At 46.6% G+C, this 24,611-nt stretch overlaps 1 protein-coding gene across 1 annotated transcript in view; it reads right to left on the bottom strand.

Moving 5' to 3' along the window:
* The window catches only part of gpr179 (G protein-coupled receptor 179), a 91,523-nt gene that overhangs the window by 32,610 nt on the left and 34,302 nt on the right, over nt 1-24,611 (bottom strand). Inside the window, exons 3-5 of the mRNA XM_078222961.1 lie at nt 7,431-7,533; nt 6,174-6,403; nt 1,276-1,344 (exon numbers count right to left, since the gene is read on the bottom strand). Of these exons, the coding sequence (XP_078079087.1) occupies nt 1,276-1,344; nt 6,174-6,403; nt 7,431-7,533 (402 nt within the window). The remainder of the gene's footprint in view (nt 1-1,275; nt 1,345-6,173; nt 6,404-7,430; nt 7,534-24,611) is intronic.

The following is a 24,611-nucleotide window of genomic DNA, read 5'->3' as shown; positions in this document are numbered from 1 at the left end:
GTTCAATGGGACCTGCCTATGGTGAGGATCAGACAGTGGTCAGTAACAGAATCGGCCAGGGTCACTTAGAGTTCTTCCGAAAGAGACAGTTAGCTGGATGGAGGGTAAGAAGGTCGCTGATTTGATTCAATTGGCAAGTGTTCCTGTTTTCGACATTGTTCTGTTAGCGTGTGAGTGGAGATTATGGGAATCGGATATAAACTTGAAAGTTTGCCAGGCTATAAGCAGGAGGCTTTGGAAAGCTCTTTCAAAGTGTTTGCAAAGGCACGCTGAGCCGAAAGGCCTCTTGCGCTGTAAGATTATGTGATGAAAACTGTGGTTCGTGAGTTATTCTGAGTGCAGTGGAACTCATTATCCAAAGGTTTGGAGACAGGATGCCTGGAACAGAGCATTTTCCCAGTGTTTTGGGGTTGAGGGGGGAAGGCTGGAGGAGGGGAGGCGTGGTCTCTGGACAGGTGTTGCCCACTGGTTGAGGGGGGCAGTGGTCTCTGGGACAGGTGTTACCCAGTGGTTGGGGGTGGGGTGGTCTTTGGGAGAGGTGTTGCCCAGTGGCTGGGTGGGGGCGGTATGTGGGACAGGTGTTGCCCAGTGGTTGGTGGGGTGGGGTGGCATCTGGGACAGGTGTTAACCAGTGGTTGGGGTTGGGGTGGTATCTGGGACAGGTGTTGCCCAGTAGTTGGTGGGGTGGGGTAGTCTCTGGGACAGGTGATCTGCCCAGTGATTGGAGGTGGGGTAGTCTCTGGGACAGGTGTTGCCCAGTGGTTGGGTGGGGGCGGTATCTGGGACAGGTGTTGCCCAGTGGTTGGGGTTGGGGTGGTATCTGGGACAGGTGATCTGCCCAGTGATTGGAGGTGGGGTAGTCTCTGGGACAGGTGTTGCCCAGTGGTTGGGGGGTGGGATGGTCTCTGTGACAGGTGTTGCCCAGTAGTTGGTGGGGTGGGGTAGTCTCTGGGACAGGTGATCTGCCCAGTGATTGGAGGTGGGGTAGTCTCTGGGACAGGTGTTGCCCAGTAGTTGGGTGGGGGCAGTATCTGGGACAGGTGTTGCCCAGTGGTTGGGGGGGGGGTGGTATCTAGGACAGGTGTTGCCCAGTGGTTGGGGGGGGGGTGGTGGTATCTGGGACAGGTGTTGCCCAGTTGTTTCTTTATCTGGGTAGATACTGCTTAGTGATATGTGGATCTCTCAAACAGGTGGCACAGCTGCTACATCTGAATATGGGTGGGATTGAACCGGAAAGTTCTGCATTCCCGAATGTGCAGTTGGAAGAGTACTTACAGGAAAATACAGCAGGATGGATCCTCCAAGAATGGTCTCCAAAAGGAGCAATCCTGATGTTCTGATTCGCTGTGGAGGAAAAGACATTTTAAAACTTTCCGATAAGGTGTCAGTTCTGGGGCTGGCGACATTGACAAGTGATTCCCACAATTCGAACAACTCTGCAGCTTCCCAATCCCTTCCCACCACACATCCGCACCTGGATAAATGTTCCTCTATGTCTATCCGACTCACAAAAGCTGCACCAAAAGAAACCCAAGCTTAAAATGTGTTGCAGGAGAGATGAACGTGGAACTTAATTTCCATAAATAAAGCCATTAAAGTATTTCTCCACTGTCAGCTGGGCTACAACATGAGTAACCAGTTTGCTATTTAGTCAGCATGCACTTCATCCTTGTAACAATATTTTGCAAAGTAGCAACAATAAAACTGCTGGAAACTCACTAATCACACATCCAATCTCCGTATCCCACAGTTCCATTAATATCAACAACATTTAGAAATGATGCACTTTTTATTTAAAGGTTTTATGGTAGAGATCAGAGCAAACTGGACAGTCCCTTTACTAATCCAGCAATGAAAGAACAGCAATCTTGCATTTATGTAGCACCTTTCATGGCCCCAGGGCACCCCAAGACAACTTCCAGCCAATGAAGTGCTTTTGAAGTGTAGTCACCGTTGTAATGTAGGAAATGTGGCAGTCAATTTGTACACAGCAAGATCCCACAAACAGCGATGTGATAATGATCAGATAATCTGTTTTTTAGGAATTGGATGAGGGATAAATGCTGGGCAGGACATTGGACAGAATTTCCTGTCTTCGAAATAGTGCCAGGTTCGAGAACTCATTCAGGAACTATGATATGTTAAAGGGAGTCAGCGTCTATACTCTAATACTGAGCCTGTCACAGACATTCAGTTCCTTTCATTCTTCTAACTCCCTGAATTCTCCGGTGTGACCTCCCTCCTCCAGAGTCTAATCAGTAAATGTCAGCTGGTTACTTGACCATGGGAGGAGAGCGAGGCAGGAGGTGGAAAGTTAATCACAGACAAGATTAATTATGTTGTCACCCGATGCTTGCACACTTACCGTCACCAGTCACAGCCACTGGATTGCAATCAGAAGCACAATCCTGATTTATCCTCTCCCACTGACACCAATTGTTGTCCAACTGTGGCTTACTCCCCCGACAACTGAGATCATTTATAATTCAACACAGCCCGGGATCGGTGCTGATCTGTGATACTCAGAACTTCTCTCTTATCTGAATAGTTCAATACTTTTTCTAAGGCTGTTACATGTGTTGGGATTCAGACAATATAAACCATTGCAGACTAATTCTGTAATTAATAACCTTATTGGCCTCTTTAATATATTCCACTGCATGTTTTAGCCATCTCTGTGAGTCCATTATTGGTTTAGGTCTCATTTCAGTGGCTTGAGCAGCCCATAATTCTGGCTGACATTCTGTGCAGTGCTGAGGGAGTGCCGCACTGTAGGAAGTGCCTCCTTTCAGATGAGATGTTTCACCAAGGTCCCATCTGAATTCTCAGGTAAAAGATCCCATAAGATTGTTCAAAGAAGAGGAGTGGAGTTTTCCCCGGTGTCCTGGACCAATGCTGATCCTTTGAACAACACCCAGAAGACAGATGATCCATCATGATCGCATTGCTGCCAGTGGGATCTTGCTGTGTACAAACTGGATGCCAATTTTCTCTACTTATAATAGTGACTACATCTTGAAAATACTTGATTGGCTGTAAAGGGTTTTGGGAAATCATGGAGTCAGACAAGACAGAAACAGGCCCTTCGGCCCACAATGTCAATGCTGACTATCAAATACCAGCCGACACTAATCCCATTTACCAGTAATACAGTGGGTTTGATTGGCATTGTAGAAATGCAATCCCTTTTTGATGAATATTAAGTTTTTGTGCATTTTGTGAGCAGGGGTGAGGGGAGAGAGGACATTGTTTTTACCAATTGTGCTGGGACTGAGGAAAAGCTTTATAAATCTTGGGGTGAGAGATCCACGGAGAGTGATTAATTACAAAACTTGGGAAGTAAACCCTGAATGTGCAATTTCACAGGACATTCTGACAGTGGAACTAAACTCCAGCATGACAACTTTAGTAAGATTCTGTTTTAAGAAAAAACATACGGACAACATATTTAGACAAAAATAACCTCTCGTATGGGGTTAAAGGTATAAGAATGGAAGCTCGGCAGCACAGTGGTTAGCACTGCTGCTTCACAGCGCCAGGGACCCGGGTTCGATTCCCGGCCTGGGTCACTGTCTGTGTGGAGTCTGCACATTCTCCCCATGTCAGCGTGGGTTTCCTCCGGGTGCTCCGGTTTCCTCCCACAGTCTGAAAGACGTGCTGGTTAGCGTGCATTGGCCGTGCTAAATTCTCCCTCAGTGTACCCGAACAGGAACCGGAGTGTGGAGGCTAGGGGATTTTCACAGTGACTTCATTGCTGTGTTAATGTCAGCCTACTTGTGACATTAACAAATAAAATAAAAGAATTAAACATTGATATCATTCACATATATCTTTGACAGATATGAAGAGATTATTCTTCTCCATTGGCCAGCGCCTGATATCTTACCCAGTCACCGCATCGTCTAAAATATCGACCTGGTGAAGATATGCCAACAAATGGTTCTTATTGATTAGTGTCTGATGCTTCCTGATCTCCCCTCTCATGGAGATTTATTGATCTATAATCAGTAGCAGCTCTTCTACATTTCCAAATTCCTCATTGTGCCCACTTGCCAAGCCTGGGCTTTCAGTGTCACTGAGTTCAAATCCTACTGCAGGATTTATGTGGACAGTTCTATTTATATACAGCAAGTTGTGATCTGGAATGTGCTAGCTGGCAGGGCTGTGGAAGCAGATTCAATTCTAACTTCCAAAAGGGAATTGGGAAAATACTTGAAAGAAATTTTTTGAAGGGTATAATATAAGGGCGGCAGAGTGGCAGGGGAAATCTAGAACATGGGGGGGAGCTACCCTGTCAAGCCCCTTCATAATATTTAATGTTCCAAAGAGATCATCTCTCAATTCTCAAAACTCCAGAGACTGTAGACCCAATGTACTCAGCCTCTCATTATAAACTCTCCTCTCCATCCCAGGGATCAATCTGGTGAAACTTTGCTGTGTTGCCTCCAAAGCAACTCCATCTTTTCCAAAATATGGAGATCAAAGATTGCACACAGTATTCCAGGTGTGATGTCGCCAAAGCCCTAAACTTATTTATTTTGTACTCCAATCCCCTTGCCCTTTGCCTCCCTAATTTGCTAATTTATGTGGAAAAATGCAAAAACAATAATCTGCAGTGAGGAACCTTAACTGGGGCAGTTCAAAGGTCAATGATTTGCTGAAGAAACCGTTTAAGATTGCTAGTGTGTTGGCGCTAGTCTTGGTGAATACAGAGTGTGATGCGTGGTGGAGCTTCACTAGATTAAACCCTGGGATGGAGAGCCCTTCAGACTATCACAAACCCCTCTCTCCTACGCTTTCCACAGCTTCCCACTTCCCTGGCTTTGTATTCCTTTAAAGGCTGTTCATCCCCATCATCTTCCAGTTTGTTTAAGTCCCATCATGACCTTTCCTCTCCCGATCTCTGTAACTGCCTCCAGATCCTAGAACTCCCTCTTCCACCACCACCTGCCCAAAGATTTTCAATCTGCCCATCTCCCCTTCCTTCCTCTATCCACTCCACAACTGATGGCTTTGCCTTCAGCTCCATCAAGCTCATGGTTACTCTTTTTAATATCTCCCACTTTGGATTCACTTTTTTTGCATTACACCTCCTTGAAATACCTTAGAGTGTTTATTAAGGGTGCTCCATAAATCCTGATGATGCTGTGGAACACACACACACACACACACACACGTGTACACGCACATGCATACACACACACACACGCATATGATCTGCGGGCCTGGGTCGGGGGCAAGGGGATCCCCTTGGACAGTGCCAGTCTGGCACCCTGGCACTGCCAAAGGGGCACATTGCCACTGCCCACCAGGCACCTTGGCACTGCCCAATGGGCACTGGGCAGTGCCAAGGGGGTGGGGGCAGAGGGGCGGGGCATACTGGGGGGCAGGGTCTATGGGGGCACAATTGTGGTAATGGGGGGGGGGGTCCTGCTACCACTCTGCAAGTGGGATCGGTGGGGGAGGGAATGAGGGGGTGATTGGGGCTGGTCATGGTGGGGGGTCGGGACCGGTCGTCAGGGGGGGTTGATCGGGGCTGGCCTGGGCAGGAGATTGGGGCTGGCTTGGGGGGGAAGTTGGGACTGGCTTGGGTGGGGGATTTGGGGCTGGCTGGGAGAGGGGGGAGATCAGGGCTGGCCCGGGGAGGAGAGCGAGGCTGGCCCGGGGGGGGAGATCAGAGCTGGCCTGGGGGCCAGCGATCGGGGGTGGGGGGGGGGAGGGGGGGGGGGGGGTGGAGGGGGGGGGGGGTGGAATGGGAACGCTGGTGATTGGGGGGAATTCCTGGGAAAGAATTGAGGAAGGCAACGATCGGAGACCAGCGATTGGGGTGGGGAGGATGGGGGTGTGGGCGCAGTACGCATGTGCAGATCTCCGCACTGACACACACCACTCAGTGCTATGCTGCCAGCCTCTCCAGCGGGAATAGGCTGTGCCTCCTACTTTTCAGTGTGACTCAGCCTGGGGCACTCAGGGAGTGTCGGAGATTTATTCAGGTAAGTGCGCCCAAAACAACAGGCAGGAAATCCTCCCGTTTTCCTGCTTGTTGGGGACTTAGTTTTGTTTTGGGAGAATCCCAGCCATACTGTACACATGCACACAAAAATACATGTGTACACACACAGGTACACAGAACACACCTGTACGCACACCAGTCGGACCACGGCGTGACTTACCTTGTTCTTTCTGCAGCGATAGACAACCAGCATACTGATGAAAACTAGCAACATGCAGAAAGCCTGGAAGGACAGGATCGCTAATCTTAAATGCTCATCCACCTGGGTGAAGCACGGAGCGTCGCTGACACACGAGCCACAGCCATCCTTGCACGGCAGACACTGAAACTGTCTCCCGGGCTCCCCAACAGCGTAGCGACTAAAGTAGGAGATGTGGTTATCATCTTTCCCTGAAATCACCACAAAGAGAGAGAGAGTCTGAACCTTGGGAAGATCCTAAACAGCAGATTCCTCTCCAGCCACAGTACAATCAGCAAAATACAACTGGACTTTTTACAGTTCACAAATCTTGAAAATAGGTTTCAGGAAATAGCTCTTAATGGATATTCTTCAACTGAACCTCGATTCTAATCCCACTCCTGCCCCCCAGAGGAAACCAGACTGACATATGGACTCAGTTATCCACACTGTAACTGCTCACACATCTCCCATCCCCCACATAATTTAACTCAAGATCACGGTTGATTCCCAATGTCCATTAACTTACATTTATCTGTGCTAAAATCAATCGCCTCCTCCTTAATGGGTTCAAATGGTCTCTCTAGCTAGAGGCTAAGATGATAAAGTTGACGTCTTAATCAAGACTAGAAGTTTGTCTCCTTTATAGAAGAGTGAATGTGTGGGATAGACAACCAGCAAAAGTGGTTAATGCCAAATAGTACTTAAAGTCTCACAACACCAGGGTAATGTCCAACAGGTATATGTGGTATCATGAGCTTTCGGAGCACTGCTCCTTCATTAGGTGAGGGATAGTTTATACTGACCCCTTGCTGTTCTATCCCTCAACCACTAACCTGGAGAAGGAGCAGCACTCCAAAAGCTTGTGATACCAAATAAACCTGTTGGACTTTAACCTGGTGATGTGAGACTTCTTACTGTGCCCACCCCAGTCCAACGCCGGCATCTCCACATCATGAATAGCACTAAACCTGGATGAATGGGATTGAGGTTAACAGGATAATACTGTTGGTGGAATGGTGTGGGCAGCTGGAAACTGGGATGCTAAGCAAGACAGTCAGTCAAGCTTCCATATTCTTGGCTCCAACTTGCTTTACCTTTGAGGGTTAGGGAGAGGATTTACAGCATGTTCCCTCGGAAGATGAAAGGAGCAGGGTAGAGAGTAGAAGATACATGATCAATAAGCTTGTTTTCTAGTTTTCCTACATTTGTATCAGTTTTTTGAGATTGGATACTTACTGTCAAAGTTATTGGTTGAGATATGCTTCGGATTGTAATATCCTTCCTTACAGACACACTGGTAGGCTCCCAGTTGAAACCCTCGTTCTTTGGATGGAATACACTAGAATTGAAAGAGACATCAAGTGATTTGTGTTTTATCCCAATGCAGCTGGGGCTAATAGCAGCTCGTTTGTGTGTCTGTATCAATTCACCTCATTCCCTGTGTATAAAAGGAAGCAAATCTTTAACTTTTATGTAAACATCTACATTTGATTTCTCCCAATTTTCAACCATTTCTCCCAAAGTCCCTGCCTTGCAGCGTGGTGGAGTCCTCAATGCTGATACTCTACTCATTCATAGTGAGCTCGAGACTCTTGATACCAGGATCATGTGTTTGAGCCTGTCTACCACAGACCTAGCACAGTGACAATGGGCTGAATGGCCTCCAATGTTGCTGTATCATTCTATGATGTTCTTTGAGAATAGGCAGGGCCTAAGGTAATCCTCTTCACCTTAGCCGTGGTGCATTTGGCAGCACTTTTGTCTCAGAACCAGAAGGCCATGAGTTCAAGTCCCAATCTAGGATCTTAAGGACAAAATCCAGACCAAATGCTGCACTGTCAGCAATGCTGTCTTTCAGGTGAGACATTAGGCCAAGGTTTTGTCTGCCCTCTCAAATGGACATAAAAGATCTCACGGTACTATTCAATATTCGAGTTTTCCTAGGGGTCAGTATAAACTATCCCTCAACCAGCATCTGCTAAATCACATTATCTGGTCATTCATTTTAATGCTGTTTTGTGGGATCTTGCTGTGTGAATTATTTCACTGGGTATAAAGCATTTTGAGATACCCTTGAATTTGTGAAAGGCGCAAATGCAAATCTTGTCATTATTATTAACTACGTTTACTAACGAACACCAGACAAAAATTGGATGGTTGGGTAACATTCGCCTCACCCCACACTGGCGCCTATTGCTATGATATCACCGTATGGCGAGCGGGTGGGTAAGTGGAGCTGAGTCCACGAAAAGATCAGCCCATGATCTTATTGAATGGCTCGAGAGGCCAGATGGCCCCCTCCTGCTCCGAGTTATTATGTATCACACTGGAGGGGGCTGCAAATTGGTTACAAGCTGGAGATTGTACCAGTGTCTGCTTCTCGGAATGTCTCAGCTGGACAGTATCCCTGTCTGCTGCACATTCCGAACACGGGCAACCTGAAGATGGTTTCTTACAGAAATTTAGACAGATGGGTTAAAGCACATCATTTTCAGCAGATATGACAACCACCGCCCTCAGAGATATCAGCTCAAACTTTCTCTGCGACCCTGGAGGGATCAGAGCAGAAAGGTTAATATATAAATATTAAGCAGCTGAGATTGTCACGCCAGGATTGAAACGGAGAGTGCTTCAGAAGTGTCTACCTACGGCAATGAGCTGATAGGTCAGCTCATGTGATTCTACATAATGTAGAAATAGTTTGAAAGGTCACAGAGGAGAGAGAAGCTACTTCCTGCTAATCAACTCATGATTAATTAACCAGGATTGGACTCTGGTTTACCACAAACACTTGTCAGTAATCTGTTTGCAGATGTTCACAAGCCAGTAGCTTTAAGGCAATACGCTGCTGTCACTGCAACTCGGTTCACTATTCAAACCGTTTATATTTAAAATATCTTTCTACACACTTCAGTTTGCTTTTTATTAACCTATTACTTACATTTACTTCCCTTTTGCATTTGAAGGTGTGGATTCCACACTGGAAAACCATTCTACTGCCAAAATTTGATACCTTCCTCCGCTCCCCACACACCCCCACCCCCGACTGCTCCCCTGAAGTGGCTATTCATCTGTGGAAGACATCACTGCTGAGGCAGTCCGACCCTCGCCTGCCATTCATAATTTTTTTAAAATGCATGAATGGGATGTGGGTGTCGCCTGATAGGCCACCGTTTATCGCCAATCCCTAAATGCCCTTGGGAAGATGGTGGTGAGCTGCCTTCTTGAGCAGCACGGTGGCACAGTGGTCAGCACTGCTGCCTCACAGCGCCAGGGACCCGTGTTTGATTCCTGGTTTGGGTCACTGTCTGTGTGGAGTCTGCACATTCTTTCTGTGTCTGCGTGGGTTTCCTCCGGGTGCTCCGGTTTCCTCCCACAGTCCGAAAGCCATGCTGGTTAGGTAGATTGGCCCTGCTAAATTCTCACTCAGTGTACCCAAACAGGCACCAGAGTGTGGTGACTAGGGGATTTTCACAGTAGCTTCATTGCAGTGTTAATGTAAGCCTAATAAATAAACCAAATGCTGCGGTCCATGTGGTGTAGTAATAGAGAGAGAGTTGCGGGGTTTTGACCCAGCGACAGTGAAGGAACGGCGATACAGTTCCAAATCAGGATGGTGAGTGGTGAGGAGGGGAAGTTGCAGGTGGCGGTTATCCCAGGTACCTGCTGCCCTCGTACGTCTGGGTGGCAGAAGTACCGGGTTTAGAAGTTGTTGGAGGAGCTGTGATGAGTGTCCACTCTGCGTTTTGTTGGTACACACTATGTTGGTGGTGGAGCGGGTGAGGTATTTATTCAATCTGTAGACAATAATCAAAAGCAGCAACTATGACTAATTGTTTTCCTTCTTGTCCCCGAGGGGTTGAGGGAAATTATAAGCGGACTGGTTGAGGTCAGCGGACGTGCCGTGTTGATCTGTACAAGTCAGTGCCACATCAATCAGTACACTCAGCAGCTGAACCCCTGAGGAGAGAAATATTTTAGTTTTAATCATTGTGCATGGAAGTTTTTTTTGTTGCAAAGTTGGACTTGGAAAGCTATTAGCACTTAAAGAGATTACCGAAATCCCAGGATAAAAGACACAGCCATTAGGAAATCAAAGTTAAACATGGAAAATCCTCCTTAAAACCTAAATGGACCTTAATGCTAACAGGGCAAAATTTTCACTTCATTAAATCAGCTGTAGCTCTGTCTGGGATCAAGCTTCAGTAATAGCTCTCCAGCCAGTATTGCACTTACATGCCCATCTGCACAGCTCACTGGAATAACCAAAACCCAGCACAACTTTCCTGCATTACCACTGTGACTACTCTGCAATTCTCGTTGTCACACAACCCTAGGGATACACACCACTCACACCCACACCACTCACTACTGCCCTCACTGTCGCTTGCTCAGCAAGATCGAGACATGGGAGGGTAAAATTGGATGATGGCAGTCAATAAAGTCAGGCCTGGTATTAGCTCCTGATTTCACTGTGAGTGCATGATGCCCCAGGGTCAAAAATTAACCTTCCTGAACCCTACGACCTTGGAGAAATGGCAGATGGAGTTTAATCCGGACAACTGTGAGGTAATGCATTTTGGAAGGTCTAATAAAAATAGGAAATATGCAGTAAATGGCAGAACCCTTAAGAGGCAGAGGGATCTGGGTGTACAGGTACCCAGGTCACTGAAAGTGGCAACGCAGGTGGAGAAGGTAGTCAAGAAGGCATACGGCATGCTTGCCTTCATCGGCCGGGGCATTGAGTTTAAAAATTGGCAAGTCATCTTGCAGCTTTATAGAACATTAGTTAGGCTGCACTTGAGATATAGTGTCCAATTCCGGGAATTGGATAAAAATGTGGAAAAGGGAATTGGATAAAAATGTGGAAATTAAAATCCTGCAGGGCATTGGGGAAAGAGTTGGGGAATGGGACTAATTGGATAGCATCTTTCAAAGAGCTGTCTCAGACAAGATGGGCTGAATGGCCTCCTTCTGTGCTGTGTAAGCCCATGAAGTGAGCTGCAATAATGAAAATTATAAATTAAAACGGACGGTATTGGAATTTTGTTCCAGACTTTGATTAAAGGTGAGTTGAGGTTCCTGCTGATCTGTGTCGGTAAACTCACTTGCATTGATTTGCATCTAATGACTGCTCAGGAAATTTGGTATCATGAGCTTTCAGAGCGCTGTTCCTTCATCAGGTGAGTCCCACTCACCTGAAGAAGGAGCAGCGCTCCGAAAGCTCGTGATACCAAATTAACCTGTTGGACTTTAACCTGGTATTGTGAGACTTCTTATTATACCCACCCCAGTCCAACGCCGGCATCTTCCCCTCAAGAAGGGGAGGCGTCAGCTTGAGAATGGTCATGTGGTCATCAATATTAAAGGGTTCATGACCTCATCATGATGAGGTCAGAGGTAACAAAGGGAGACGGGGGAATGTGCTGGCAAAGGGAAAATCAAGGGCTGGAGAATGCACAGCGGCTTTCAATATGGAGGGAGACAAGTCAATGAGAAGTCACTCATTGATTACTCATTTGTATCAATTCATAGAAACACGGAGGAGTGGAGAATGCAGGCTGCAGCAATGCTGCCTTCCTGATTAGAATGAGGAGAAGAAGGGTCCATCACCGTTTAGCACAGCTCAGAGGAGAACGTCATCCTCAGGAACAAGAGCCAAGGGGGCTCCAGGAAGACCCAGACACTGATGAGGATGGGTCAAATCCATGGAAACATTTGTTGCAACCGAGGAGCTACAGAAGACACAGCTCAGACATGGGGGTGAGCGAAAGACAGAGCCACAGACGCCTTCGCTTCTCTGAGAATGTGGTAGCTCATAATTGCCACATCCTCAGTGGGAGTCTCACATGGACCAGGCTGGGAGGGCATCCAATGCCAGTCATAGTTAAGATTATGGCCGCCCTGAGGTTTATGCCACTGGATCTATCCGGGCTCCATTGGGAACCTCTGCAGAATCTCACAAATGGTGAGACATTAATATTGATGCCCTTTTCAGCAAATCTCACCCTTACAGTTTCCCATGGATGAAGCAAGCTAGATTATCAGAGCTGTGTGATTCACTGTGACCTCTGGCTTCCTTCAAGTGCGGATACCATTGACTGCACACATGTGGCTTTGAGAGCTTCCTGACAACAGCCTGTGAGATTCATTAATAGAAAAGGATTTCACTCTGTAAATGTCCAGCTAACCTGTGATCACAGAAAGCAGATCATGCATGCTCTTTTAAAATCAATTCCTGGGATGTGGGCATCTCTGGCTAGGCCAGCATTTATTGCCCATCCCTAATTGCCCTTTGAATGTGTGTTGGTGAACTGCCTCCTTGATCTGCTGTAGTCCATGTGGCTACTTGCCACTTGTCAGCCCAAGCCTGGACATTGCCCAGGTCTTGTTGCATTTGGACATGGACTGTTTCAGTCTCTAAGGACGTCCTGTCCCCTCTGCCTGTGACCCCATCGACTCTAGCAGGTAAGGCCTGGGAGGAAGGAGGCTTTAACAGACTGGGGCCCCCCAGACCTCGGACCACCAAAGGACACTCACCAAAGTCAACAGGGCAGAGCAGTCAGCAGCTGCCTCTATCTGCGCTGGTGTCGTGTAGAGTAAGGGAAATGAAGAATTATGAACATTGGTGGCACAGGTGTTGAATTACTGTATATACGCCTCACTTTTGTAAATGTGTCACATGTTTATACCTCCCCACGTTCCTGTTGGTTCATTGATGCGATGCAAGGTCTGGCAAACACTGGGGGTATGAGATGACCCTCCTCCCTCCCCAGTAATCTCCCATCTTGCCCCTCAGTTCTATGAGGTCTCACTCAATCTCATCACAGCCAATCATTTTTTTTGTTTATATCCAATCCAATCAAAGTCCAATTCAAAGTCTCAGCAAGTGAGGCGTTCCTGATCCAAGCTGACAAGACAGGCTCACCACTTGTCTTGAGTTTGATCTACATGATCCAAGCTGATTGGAGCTGGCATTGCACCTCCTCCAAGGCTTGATCTCATTCGCATCTTACCCAAAAGGCCGAGATGCCGCTTTAAAAAATTGCTTCAAATGAAGCCTCAGTGTAACCTCATGACTTCAACCAAGTGCAGGATGCCAAAACTATACTTGATCTTAGCCAAAAGGCCGAGAAGCGATCATTTTTAGTTCCATGTAAGTGACATGAACAAAGACGCCTCCTATCTGAAAAATGATGGCCGGACAATAGACAGGAAACCCTGTTCTTTGTGGATGTAAGTACTTACAATGTCACATGTTGGAGTCTTTGCAATGGCCTTTCTTTTAAAGCATTATTCATCGTTGGGCACCACAGCCTCTCGAGTCTCTCTGCAGCGTTACTTTGTTTCTGCTTTTAAGTTTGAATATTAACTCCTTTATTAGTTTCCACTCCCCTCATGCACGACGCAGAGCGAGGAAGCTGGCTCCATTTAGTGAGATTTGAACTGGACAGGCTCGCCTGTGTGATGTCCGAGGTTTGTGCTCATCCTGGTGAATTTCCTGGGAAAATGTTACTTTGATCCTGAATGGCTGCCTAGCGTTGCCAGGTGGAATTCCCCCTGTGAAGTCACAGAACTCCAGTCCAATCCCAATGGAATTAGTTACAAGACTGTGCAATCAGTGACTTAGGGGTCAGAACAAGGATTAAGCTTTGTGAGATGGGTAATGTGGAGGACTCCGATGCTTCGACATGTATCCTGTGACCTCCTGAGCGTTCACCATGAATGGACACATTTATTGGGCCATGTCCCTCCGAGATACGAAGGCAATGCAGGACGTAACCTTGACAGGTGCCCGCGAATGCAGGGTAACGCTTGTTTGTCAATAATCACATGAGGGTCTTGCTGAAGCGCTCTGTGACCTCAATACTAACAGAACTCCATCCTGTCCTGTGACAGAGCACTGCCTCATGATGTCCAATGGCATCTTGGAGCTCAGTATCAAACTGCAGCCTCTGTATTAGTCATGCTTGCGGGCTGGCATTGGGAGAGATGGTGCTATCCGAATGTAGCTCCGTCGTCACAAGGTCATGCGATGTCCACTGTGTATGTTTTTCCTCTTGGAGTCAGTTTGCTAATTGCTGACACTGTCTGCATTGATGCTGCAATCGTGTCTGCCTCTTGAAGGCTGCCAAGGCCACTGGGTTTTGCCAGCTATGGTTGAAAGGCCTGCACTATGTGTAGTTGCTTAAGGATGAACGCTTGTGGAATGCTTATCCCATCATAGAGCAGCCACATGCTCCCTAGACTATTGCATCTTCCCAGGATGCCCCAATCATTGAAAATGCTTTTGCTTCCTCTGTTAACATTGTGAGATTGATGGCTCTTTATGAGATGCTGAGGATAACAACAAAGGTTTTATTGTCTCCCTGCACTTAAGTATGAAGAGGACCTGCACTCACATCAACTTATCTTCACCTTATTCCTCCTGGAATCTTGTGGCTCTGAAATTGTCTTTCACATCATGCCCACGCAGTGACATCCTCGAGGGGCTTGTTTGAACCTTCGCCCTCTTCAAATTCACCAGCTTCAACATCCTCCTCATCCAAGGAGACGAGTAGCTTCTCCATATCGCCCTGAGACAATCCAGCCCCTTCTGCAGCGTTAGCTTGTACAGGGCACAGCAAACAGCAAAGCTGCAGGACACTTCCTGTTGTGAATATTGGAGAGATCCAGCTGATCAACCCAAAACGTCTTTAAGAGGCTTCTAGTTTGCTCTATTAAGAATCTTGTCGCTGAATGGGCAGCATTGTGTCTCTCCTCAGATACACTCTGTGGACAACAATCAGACGTCATCAGCCTTGTCTTTAAGGAGTAGCCCCTCATCACCGGGGAGCCAGGCCTCTATGCATTGTGGGCCCGCAAAGATCTGTGGAAATGTAAGTAGTTTTGAGATCTCCGTGAATATCTAACACAAACATAGATAAAAGAGCTGAACTCCAAAGGTGGGGTGACAGTGACTTTCCTACCTGCCACTGCCCAATGGGAAGCACTCCAACGTTCTTGCTCCCTGCTGCCCAGCGGGAATCACTCCAACTTTCCTGCCTGCCACAGCCAGCGGGATTCACTCTGGCTTTCCTGCCTGCCACAGCCCAGCAGGATTCACTCCGACTTTCCTGCCTGCCACAGCCCAGCAGGATTCACTCCGGCTTTACTGCCTGCCACAGCCCAGCGGGATTCACTCCGACTTTCCTACCTGCCACAGCCCAGCAGGATTCACTCCGGCTTTACTGCCTGCCACAGCCCAGCAGGATTCACTCCGGCTTTACTGCCTGCCACAGCCCAGCAGGATACACTCTGACTTTCCTGCCTGCCACAGCCCAGCAGGATTCACTCCGGCTTTCCTGCCTGCCACAGCCCAGCGGGATTAATTCCAGCTTTCCTGCCTGCCACAGCCCAGTGGGATTCACTCCGATTTTCCTGCCTGCCACAGCATTGAGTCTCCAGAATGGAAAATGCTACCTTATATTTTTTAAATAAATGTATAATCAAACTCTGCATCATCCGACAGGCATTCGCTCTGAAAGCTAATTTGGAAACACAATCATTATCCTTTTCCAGAATTGCTAAATTATTGTGATATCTGCAAAAGCTGGAGATGAGAGGGTTAGTTATTTTTTCCAGCAGTTGAAGGCAGTGTCACTAAGTGACTCAGCTGTCGAGGGGATTGAACACAGATATCACACAAACCTTTAGGAGTGCGCTCATTTACTGAACTCGTGTCAACATGACACGCACCCGGAAAGGAGCGAATGGAAAAACTATTTATAAATGATGCAGTTTGCAGCAAATCACAGCTACACTGGCAACTGAAGCTTAAAGGGGTGTTGCCATGGTTACAAGGCAGTTCACTGTCTTTTGTGTGGTGAAGGATTGAGTGTCTGAATGATCCAGCTTCTGACGCTGCTCGTGCCTGTTGCTCAATATTAATTATGTTTCTAAAGTTGGTTTGAAATAAAGCACAACAATAAAGCCTCGAGGTTCTCTCCATGTCGGTAAATTATTGCCGCTGGTGTTTTGGTTTCAATAATTGGAAATGTTCTCAGTCCCCTGAGAACACTGATGTCCCCGTTCTCTTTCACACAATCAGATTTGGCACAGCAAGCTCCCACAAGCAACAATGTAATAATGACCAAATAGTCATCTTTAGTGATGTTGGTTAAGGGATAAATATTGACCAGGAACCAGCGAGAGTTCTCCTGCCCCTCCTCGAATATGCATCACCGGATCCTTAACCTCCAACCGAGAGCTCCTCAGTTTAACATCTCATCCAAAGGTCAGTACCTCTGACAATGCGGAACTCCCTCAGTACTGTACTGCACTGGGGGGAGATCAGCCTTGGGGATTACATGCTTGAGTGGGGTTTGAACCCATGATTCTCTGATTCAAGCAAGGATACCACCCACCAACACATTAGAGGATGAAACGTTAGTGGGCAGAGGAAAATGTCCCCAGTTGCTTCATGGCAAAATTATCAAACCACACCTCACATTGAGCTACATACTGTGATATTAGGGTCAATTTTAAAGAGCATCTTAAAGGAGGAGTGAGTGGTGGAGGAAGGGAATTCAAGAGTTTGGCAGCTGAAGGCACTGACACCAATGTTGGAGGGATGAAAATCAGGGATGCGCGAGAGGACAGGATTGGAGGAACACGTCTCTTAGGGCAAGTACTTTTTCAAACATTTTTGCCGACGACTCACTGTTACAAGATGGCCGCCCCTCACAACCCACTGACCAGGCAAGCTGCAGTCCAGCTCCTACAGACACAATCTAAACGGCATTTGCTGTACATTTAGAAATACACCTTCTTACATTTCCCTTTCTTAAAGTGCGCCTAACTTCAATTGTATTTTGATTTGATTTATTATTGACACATGTGATACAGTGAAAAGTATTGTTTCTTGCGCACTACACAGGCAAAGCATACCATTCATAGAGAAGGGAAGGAGAGAGTGCAGAACGTAGTGTTACAGTCATAGCTAGGGTGTAGAGAAAGATCAACTTAATGCAAGGTAGGTCCATTCAAAAGTCTGATGGCAGCTTCAGCTGTTTTTAAGTCGGTTGGATAGAAACATAGACAATAGGTGCAGGAGTAGACCATTCGGCCCTTCGAGTCTGCACCACCATTCAATATGATTGTGGCTGATCATGCACTTTCTCTCCATATCCCTTGATCGCTTTAGCTACAAGGGCCACATCCAGCTCCCTCTTGAACATATCTAATGAACTGGCTCCAACAGCTTTCTGTGGTAGAGAATTCCACAGATTCACAACTCTGAGTGAAGGAGTTCTTCCTCATCTCAGTCCTGAATGGCTTACCCCTTATTCTTAGACTGTGTCCCCTAGTTTTGGACTTCCCCAACATTGGGAATATTCTTCCCGCATCTGGCCTGTCCAGTCCCATCAGGATTTTATATGTTTCTGTGAGATCCCCTCTCACTCTTCCAAATTCCAGTGAGTACAAGCCCAGTCGATCCAGTCTGTTATCTCGGACTTTTGTATCTTTTTCCCGATGGAAGAAAGTGGAAAGGGGAATGTCCGGGGTGCGTGGGGTTCTTGATTATGCCGGCTGCTTTGCCGAGGCAGCAGGAGTATGTCCGGCAATACTAAGCCTTCCCTCCTCATGCTGACTATGTCATCATCTGAGTCAAGAGATCCTCATTGCCAAACTGCCTTCTACAAAATGCGTGCTACAAACCGAACATCCTGCTTTTCTTTTGAACAAGATCACGGAACATCTCACCATGATTTGAAAAGGACCACAGAACGGCCGTGTGACAGGATACCCGGTGATTCATTTTCAACATTCCCATGATCCAGGCGCGGGTCGCGACCCCCACTTTGAAAAACCCTGTCTTACAGAATTATGGCACTGACAAAGGTTACAGATCTGGGAGGAAGGGGGGAGGGGGTGGGGGAGGGACGATACTATGGAGATTTTTGAAAACAGGGTTGAGAATTTTAAAATCAGCAAGTTGCTCATAAGTTTGAGTGGGATCAAGAAGCACGAGGCTGGTGGATGAATTGGAACTGGTCCAAGTCAGGACATGAGCAGCAGAATCTGGACCTCAATTTTCCAGAGGGTAGAATGTGGGAGAACCTCTAGGAGTACATTGGAATAGTAACGTTTTGAGGGAACAGCGGTATAGGTGACGGATTCAACTGCAATTTAAAGTTTATTTATTTATTAGTCACAAATAAGGCTTACATTAACACTGCGATGCAGTTACTGTGAAATTCCCCTCGTCGCCACACTCCGGCGCCAGTTTGGGTCAATGCACCTAACCAGCACGTCTTTCAGGGAGGAAACCGGAGCACCCAAAGGAAACCCACGCAGACACGGGGAGTACATGCAAACTCCACACAGACAGTGACCCAAGCCGGGGATCGAACCTGGGTCGCTGGCGCTGTGAGACAGCAGTGCTGACCCCAAGAGAAGTGACGCTGGGGGGTGGAACGAGGAAGTCTTAACAATAGCATCGTATATTTCAAAACCGGTCTTTAAATGAAACGCAGAGTTTTTGGAACGGCTCACTGACAGGAGATTGGAACAAAGTAATAAACGCTAATACCACTGTTAAATCTTCAGCAATAAAGGATCTGCCTTTTATTTTCATCTGTAATTTAGTTAACGTCACCATCTGCACTAATTCATTTTTAATGGTGTTCATATTAACCTGCCTCACTGCACTGAGGAAGATTTTAATTGAAGGGAAGGTTTTGTTGCCATAATTCAAAATCAGGGAGCAATTAAGAGAAATTAATTACTGTTATATTTCATAATCAGATGTTTGTTCACCTCAGTACAGCAAACAGTAGCAACGTGAATGTGATAGAAGAATGCAGCAAGGAAGATGGCCATTTAGTCCATCAGTGTGCACTATTTCTTTGAAAGAATTATCCAATTAATTCTACTCCTCCTGCTCTTCCCAAAACCCCACAAACATTTCCTGCTCAGGTATTTATCCAATTCCCACGATTGAATCTTCCTGTGCTGCCCTTTCGGACTGTGTATCCCAATGTTTGATGGTTCCAGTACATTGATTCCAGTGAAGTGATCGTTAATAAGGTTCCAGCACATTTCCCTCCTGCTCTCATGGAGATTTCCACTGGATTCAATGGGCCCTGGGCAGCACCTGGAGTGAGGGGTAGGCTGTTTGAGACTGAGGTGAGGAGGAAATTCTTCACTCAGTATTTCACATTGGGTGGCTGTTAATTCCAAAGATGTGTCCAAAGATGTGCGGGTTAGGTGGATTGGATTTGGATTGGATTGGATTTGGGTTGGATTTGGCCAGGCTAAATTGCCTCTTAGTGACAGGGGGATTAGTTGGTTAAATATGTGGGGTTATGGGGATAGGGCCTGAGTAGGATTGTTGTTGGAGCAGGCTCGATGGGCCGAATGTCCTACTTCTGCACTGTAGAGATTCTATGATTCTAGCTGAGTAGCCAACATAATATCACATTAATAGTGCAATTTCAGGTGGGAGTGGGTTTCACTCCCCGCCCCCCCCACGCCCCCCTCCCCCCCCCCCCCCCCCCCCCACCCCCCAACCCACCCCGGCCCAACTTTGGGTGCACCCTGGACAGGAAATTCAGGCCTATCTGTCCTGACTAATATTTATCCCTCAACCTACATCACTAAAAAAAAATAATTTGGTCATTATCTCATTGTCATTCACATTGTGTGTCCCCTATCCCTCTGTGAATCTTGTTCTCAGCTGCAGGCAGAAATTGGCAAGTAATAATGTCTGTTCATTCACACTAAATTGGATACTTCCTGTCTCAGAATGGAATATTACACACTTCACTTCAGGTGAAAGGTCATTGATCTGAAATGCTAAGATTGCGGCTGGGATTCTCCGCTCCCACACTCCCCGCCAGCGCTGCGTGAGGACGGAGAACTTGGTGCTCAGCCGAATCTTCATTCTCAGCAGTGGGACCGGATAATCCCAAACATGGATGAGGTCGGAGAATTCCGGTCTGTTTCTCTTTCCACAGATGTTGCCAGATCTCTGAGGTGTCGCTTTCTGCTTTCATTTCAGATTTCCAGCATCTGCAGTATTTTGTTTTTGTATTAATTACTTCACAATATTTATTTTGAGATGGAATGCTCCTTTCTCGATTAGCTGCAAGTGAGAGAGACTCTGGTTCCACACTGAACATATCCGAAAATTATTGACTCTCCATCACAAACAAATACAACTTGTAGCTGTTGCACCTTCTAACAGAAAAATGTCTTCAGATGCTTTCAGGAGCGTAACATACGATAAATATTGTCAATGAGTAAGGCCACACTTGGAATACTGTGTACAGTTCTGGTCACCCTATTATAGAAAGGATATTATTAAACTAGAAAGAGTGCAGAAAAGATTTACTAGGATGCTACCGGGACTTGATGGTTTGAGTTATAAGGAGAGGCTGGATAGACTGGGATTTTTTTCCCTGGAGCGTAGAAGGCTGAGGGGTGATCTTATAGAGGTCTATAAAATAATGAGGGGCACAGATCAGCGAGATAGTCAATATCTTTTCCCAAAGGTAGGGGAGTCTAAAACTAGAGGGCAGCACAGTGGCTCAGTGGTTAGCACTGCTGCCTCACAGTGCCAGGGACCCGGGTATGATTTCCGCCTTGGGTCAATGTCTGTGTGGAGTTTGCACGTTCCCCCTGTATCTGCGTGGGTTTCCTCCAGGTGCTCCGGTTTCCTCCCACAGTCCAAAGATGTGCGGGTTAGGTAGATTGGCCATGCTAAATTGCCGCTTAGTGTCATGGGGTTAGTAGGGTAAATAAGCAGGGTTATAGGGGTAGGGCCTGGGTGGGATTGTGGTTGGTGCAAACTCGATGGGCTGAATGGCCTCCTTCTGCACTGTAGGGATTCTATGGTTCTATTCTATTCTATAGGTTTAAGGTGAGAAATACAAAAGGTTCCAGAGGGGCAATTTTTTCACATTGGATGGTGAGTGTCTGGAACGGGCTGCCAGAGGCAGTAGTAGAGACGGCTACAATTTTGTCTTTTAAAAAGCATTTAGACATTTACACGGACAAGATGGATATAGACGGAGATGGGCCAAATGCGGGCAATTGGGACTAACTTAGTTTTTAAAAAAAGGGCAGCAAGGACAAGTTGGGCCGAAGGGCCTGTTTCCATGCTGTAAACCTCTATGACTCTACGAGTCAAAGAAGGAGGCAATAGGACAGCTGGCTGTGAGTTTGATCCGAGAGATAAAAGTTTTCAGAAACATCTGAGTAGAAGCGAGAGAGGGAGGCAGAGCGGTGGAAAGGTTCAGGAAGAGAATTCCACATTTTGAGGAAAAGCAGCTGCCAATTATGGAGCAGAGGAATTTGGAGATGTGCGAGGGATTGGCCGGTAAACTGGATTTGTTTCTGATTTCAAAAATACCGGTGGGATGTTGAGGCGCGATCTCCGTCTGTGAGATCGGGGGCGGGGCTCAAGATCCAGCAAAACCCGCAAACTGCGAATCTCGCCAGCGAGGGCGAGGTCTCCGATTTTCACCAGCAACGTAATCAGGTTCACACAGGCTGAGGAACCTGATTTGTGTTTATTCCAATAACGTCAAATCTAATTGAAGATCCTCCTCTCCGGATCTGCCCCCCTCACTAGATTGTCCAACCTTCCCGATGTTTTCAACAGGTTCACCCAGACGTGAATCTGTTGTGGGGATCCTCCCCCCCCCCCCACCCCACCCCACCCCCGGGGGCACAAAGGCCGCTATAGTCCCCAGGGGAGAGGGACAGGGCAAGGCAGCACCCTGGCACTGCCCCAGCAATGTCCCCTAGCACTGCCCTCTAGCACAGGTTGGCACTGTGCTAACCTGGCAATGCCGACCTGTACCAAGGGTAGTGCCGGGTGGGCACCAGGGGCAGCTTCATGTGCGAGGATTCATCTACTTGTGGTGGGCTGGGGGTGGGGGGGAGAGGACACTGCAAGCTAGGGGGATGCCAGCGATGATCGGTGGAAGGGGGCGCTATGTGAAGGCCACAGATACCTCCGTGGCGGACGGGGTTGGGGGGAGGTTAATTTTTTTTCTGTTATCAGGACACACCTTTTAAAGGGCTCCCGATATCAGCGGAGTCGGTTCCCGGCTCTGAGTCCCCGCCCCGCCAGAGTGACACCGCAAACCACACCCACCTTGTTTTGGCTGTTAGAGGGACAAGATCGGGAGAGGGAACTGGCCAATGGAGCTGCGGCGTCCACACCAGTTTTCTCACCTCTGCCAAATTCTCATAAGATTCTGCTCAGTATCTCTATATTGAAATGGATAATTGTCAACTTCTCAAAGAAATGATGGTCAATCCCTTTCTCCCGCCTCCAAAATGGAATTGAAAACAAGCCCCACAATTCTCCTGCTTGTAAAACTCTTATTTCAAATTATTTTTCTGTCCTGTGTAACTCAAGAGCAGAGTGCAATGTTTTCAATGCCAAAGATGCTATCTTAATGCAAGTTGTTGTTGTTGAAAGGAAAATAGAACAATATTAAGGTTTTAAATAATCCATTAAATAATTGATATAACAACCTCCTGTGTGCAAACCTTATCTTGCACGGTCCTAACTGCTGTTGTCTGGAATTAAGTGGGCAATTATTTGATACATTGCCACATAGTAATTGTTGATGGAATATCTCTAAATTAAATATTCACTAATACAGTAAGGTTTTATTACGCTAAACTATCACTGACATTCAAAGTGGCAGGTTAAGCCTGAACATTAATTAAAATATTTACTCTGAAGCTCTCCCGTTCAGTGCATTCTAAGTATTTCTGAGTGCTTTTTCAGAAGGATTCCAGTTGCAGGATTTGCCTCTCCCTGTCACTGGACTGAAATGATTGGTTTAATTTGGTATCATTCAAAGCCTCAGTCTCTCTCTTTGTTGTCCAATTCTAGCAAAAACAATTGTGTGAGAATGAGCAAAGAAATCTGCTTCATAGATTGAACTCAAATTAATGAATGGAGTCAAATAACCGAAAGCACTCGTTTTTGCAAATGTACAATTCTCCAAATCCTAATGAATTGCTGCACATGTATTCACTATAAACAGGATGCAGGTCCAACATGACCAAAATGTTTAGCAGCTTTTGCATAGTGTGTGCATTGGAGCTTGAAATTATTTTTGTTGGAAAGAGAGATTCGCTGTATTTGAATTTTGTTGTATCTAAATTTCACTGTTCTTGAGTTTCTCTCTGATCTTTTCGGTATCTCAAGGCATGTTAGCACCACTCAAGGTTTATCGTTATAGACACATGATAGGAGGTGATAGAGGGATAAAAACCATGTTTCGGTGCAGGCTTGGTGGGCCGAAGGGCCTGACCCTGTGCTGTATTTTCTTTGTTCTTTGTTCATTGTATCTGAGTGTCTCTGTATCTGAGTGTCTCTGTATCTGAGTTTCTCTGTATCTGAGTGTCTCTGTATCTGAGTGTCTGTATCTGCGTGTCTCTGTATCTGAGTTTCTCTGTATCTGAGTTTCTCTGTATCTGAGTGTCTCTGTATCTGAGTGTCTCTGTATCTGAGTTTCTCTGTATCTGAGTTTCTCTGTATCTGAGTGTCTCTGTATCTGAGTGTCTCTGTATCTGCGTGTCTCTGTATCTGAGTTTCTCTGTATCTGAGTTTCTCTGTATCTGAGTGTCTCTGTATCTGAGTGTCTCTGTATCTGAGTTTCTCTGTATCTGAGTTTCTCTGTATCTGAGTTTCTCTGTATCTGAGTTTCTCTGTATCTGCGTGTCTCTGTATCTGAGTTTCTCTGTATCTGAGTTTCTCTGTATCTGAGTGTCTCTGTATCGGAGTGTCTGTATCTGCGTGTCTCTGTATATGAGTGTCTCTGTATCTGAGTGTCTGTGTCTGCGTGTCTCTGTATCTGAGTGTCTGTGTCTGCGTGTCTCTGTATCTGAGTGTCTGTATCTGAGTGTCTCTGTCTCTGAGTGTCTGTATCAGAGTGTCTCTGTATCTGAGTGTCTCTGTATCTGAGTGTCTGTATCTGCGTGTCTCTGTATCTGAGTGTCTGTATCTGCGTGTCTCTGTCTCTGAGTGTCTGTATCTGCGTGTCTCTGTATCTGAGTGTCTCTGTATCTGAGTGTCTCTGTATCTGAGTGTCTGTATCTGCGTGTCTCTGTATCTGAGTGTCTGTATCTGAGTGTCTCTGTATCTGAGTGTCTGTATCTGCGTGTCTCTGTCTCTGAGTGTCTGTATCTGCGTGTCTCTGTATCTGAGTGTCTCTGTATCTGAGTGTCTCTGTATCGGAGTGTCTGTACCTGCATGTTTCTGTCTCTGAGTTGCACCTTGTTCAAATGTTGGAGTTTGTGGCTCACTATGTGAATCACAAATCAGATGTCAAGATTGTTATCCAAGTCTGTTTGTCACTCTCGAATGCTGACGTGCCTCAAGCACCAAAGGCGCAGAGAGTCTGT

Source organism: Mustelus asterias, chromosome 11 (genome assembly GCF_964213995.1).
Source record: "Mustelus asterias chromosome 11, sMusAst1.hap1.1, whole genome shotgun sequence".
Taxonomy (NCBI): Eukaryota; Metazoa; Chordata; class Chondrichthyes; order Carcharhiniformes; family Triakidae; genus Mustelus; species Mustelus asterias.
Note: the sequence above shows the minus strand (reverse complement) of the source record. Positions and strands in the feature narration are given on the sequence as shown.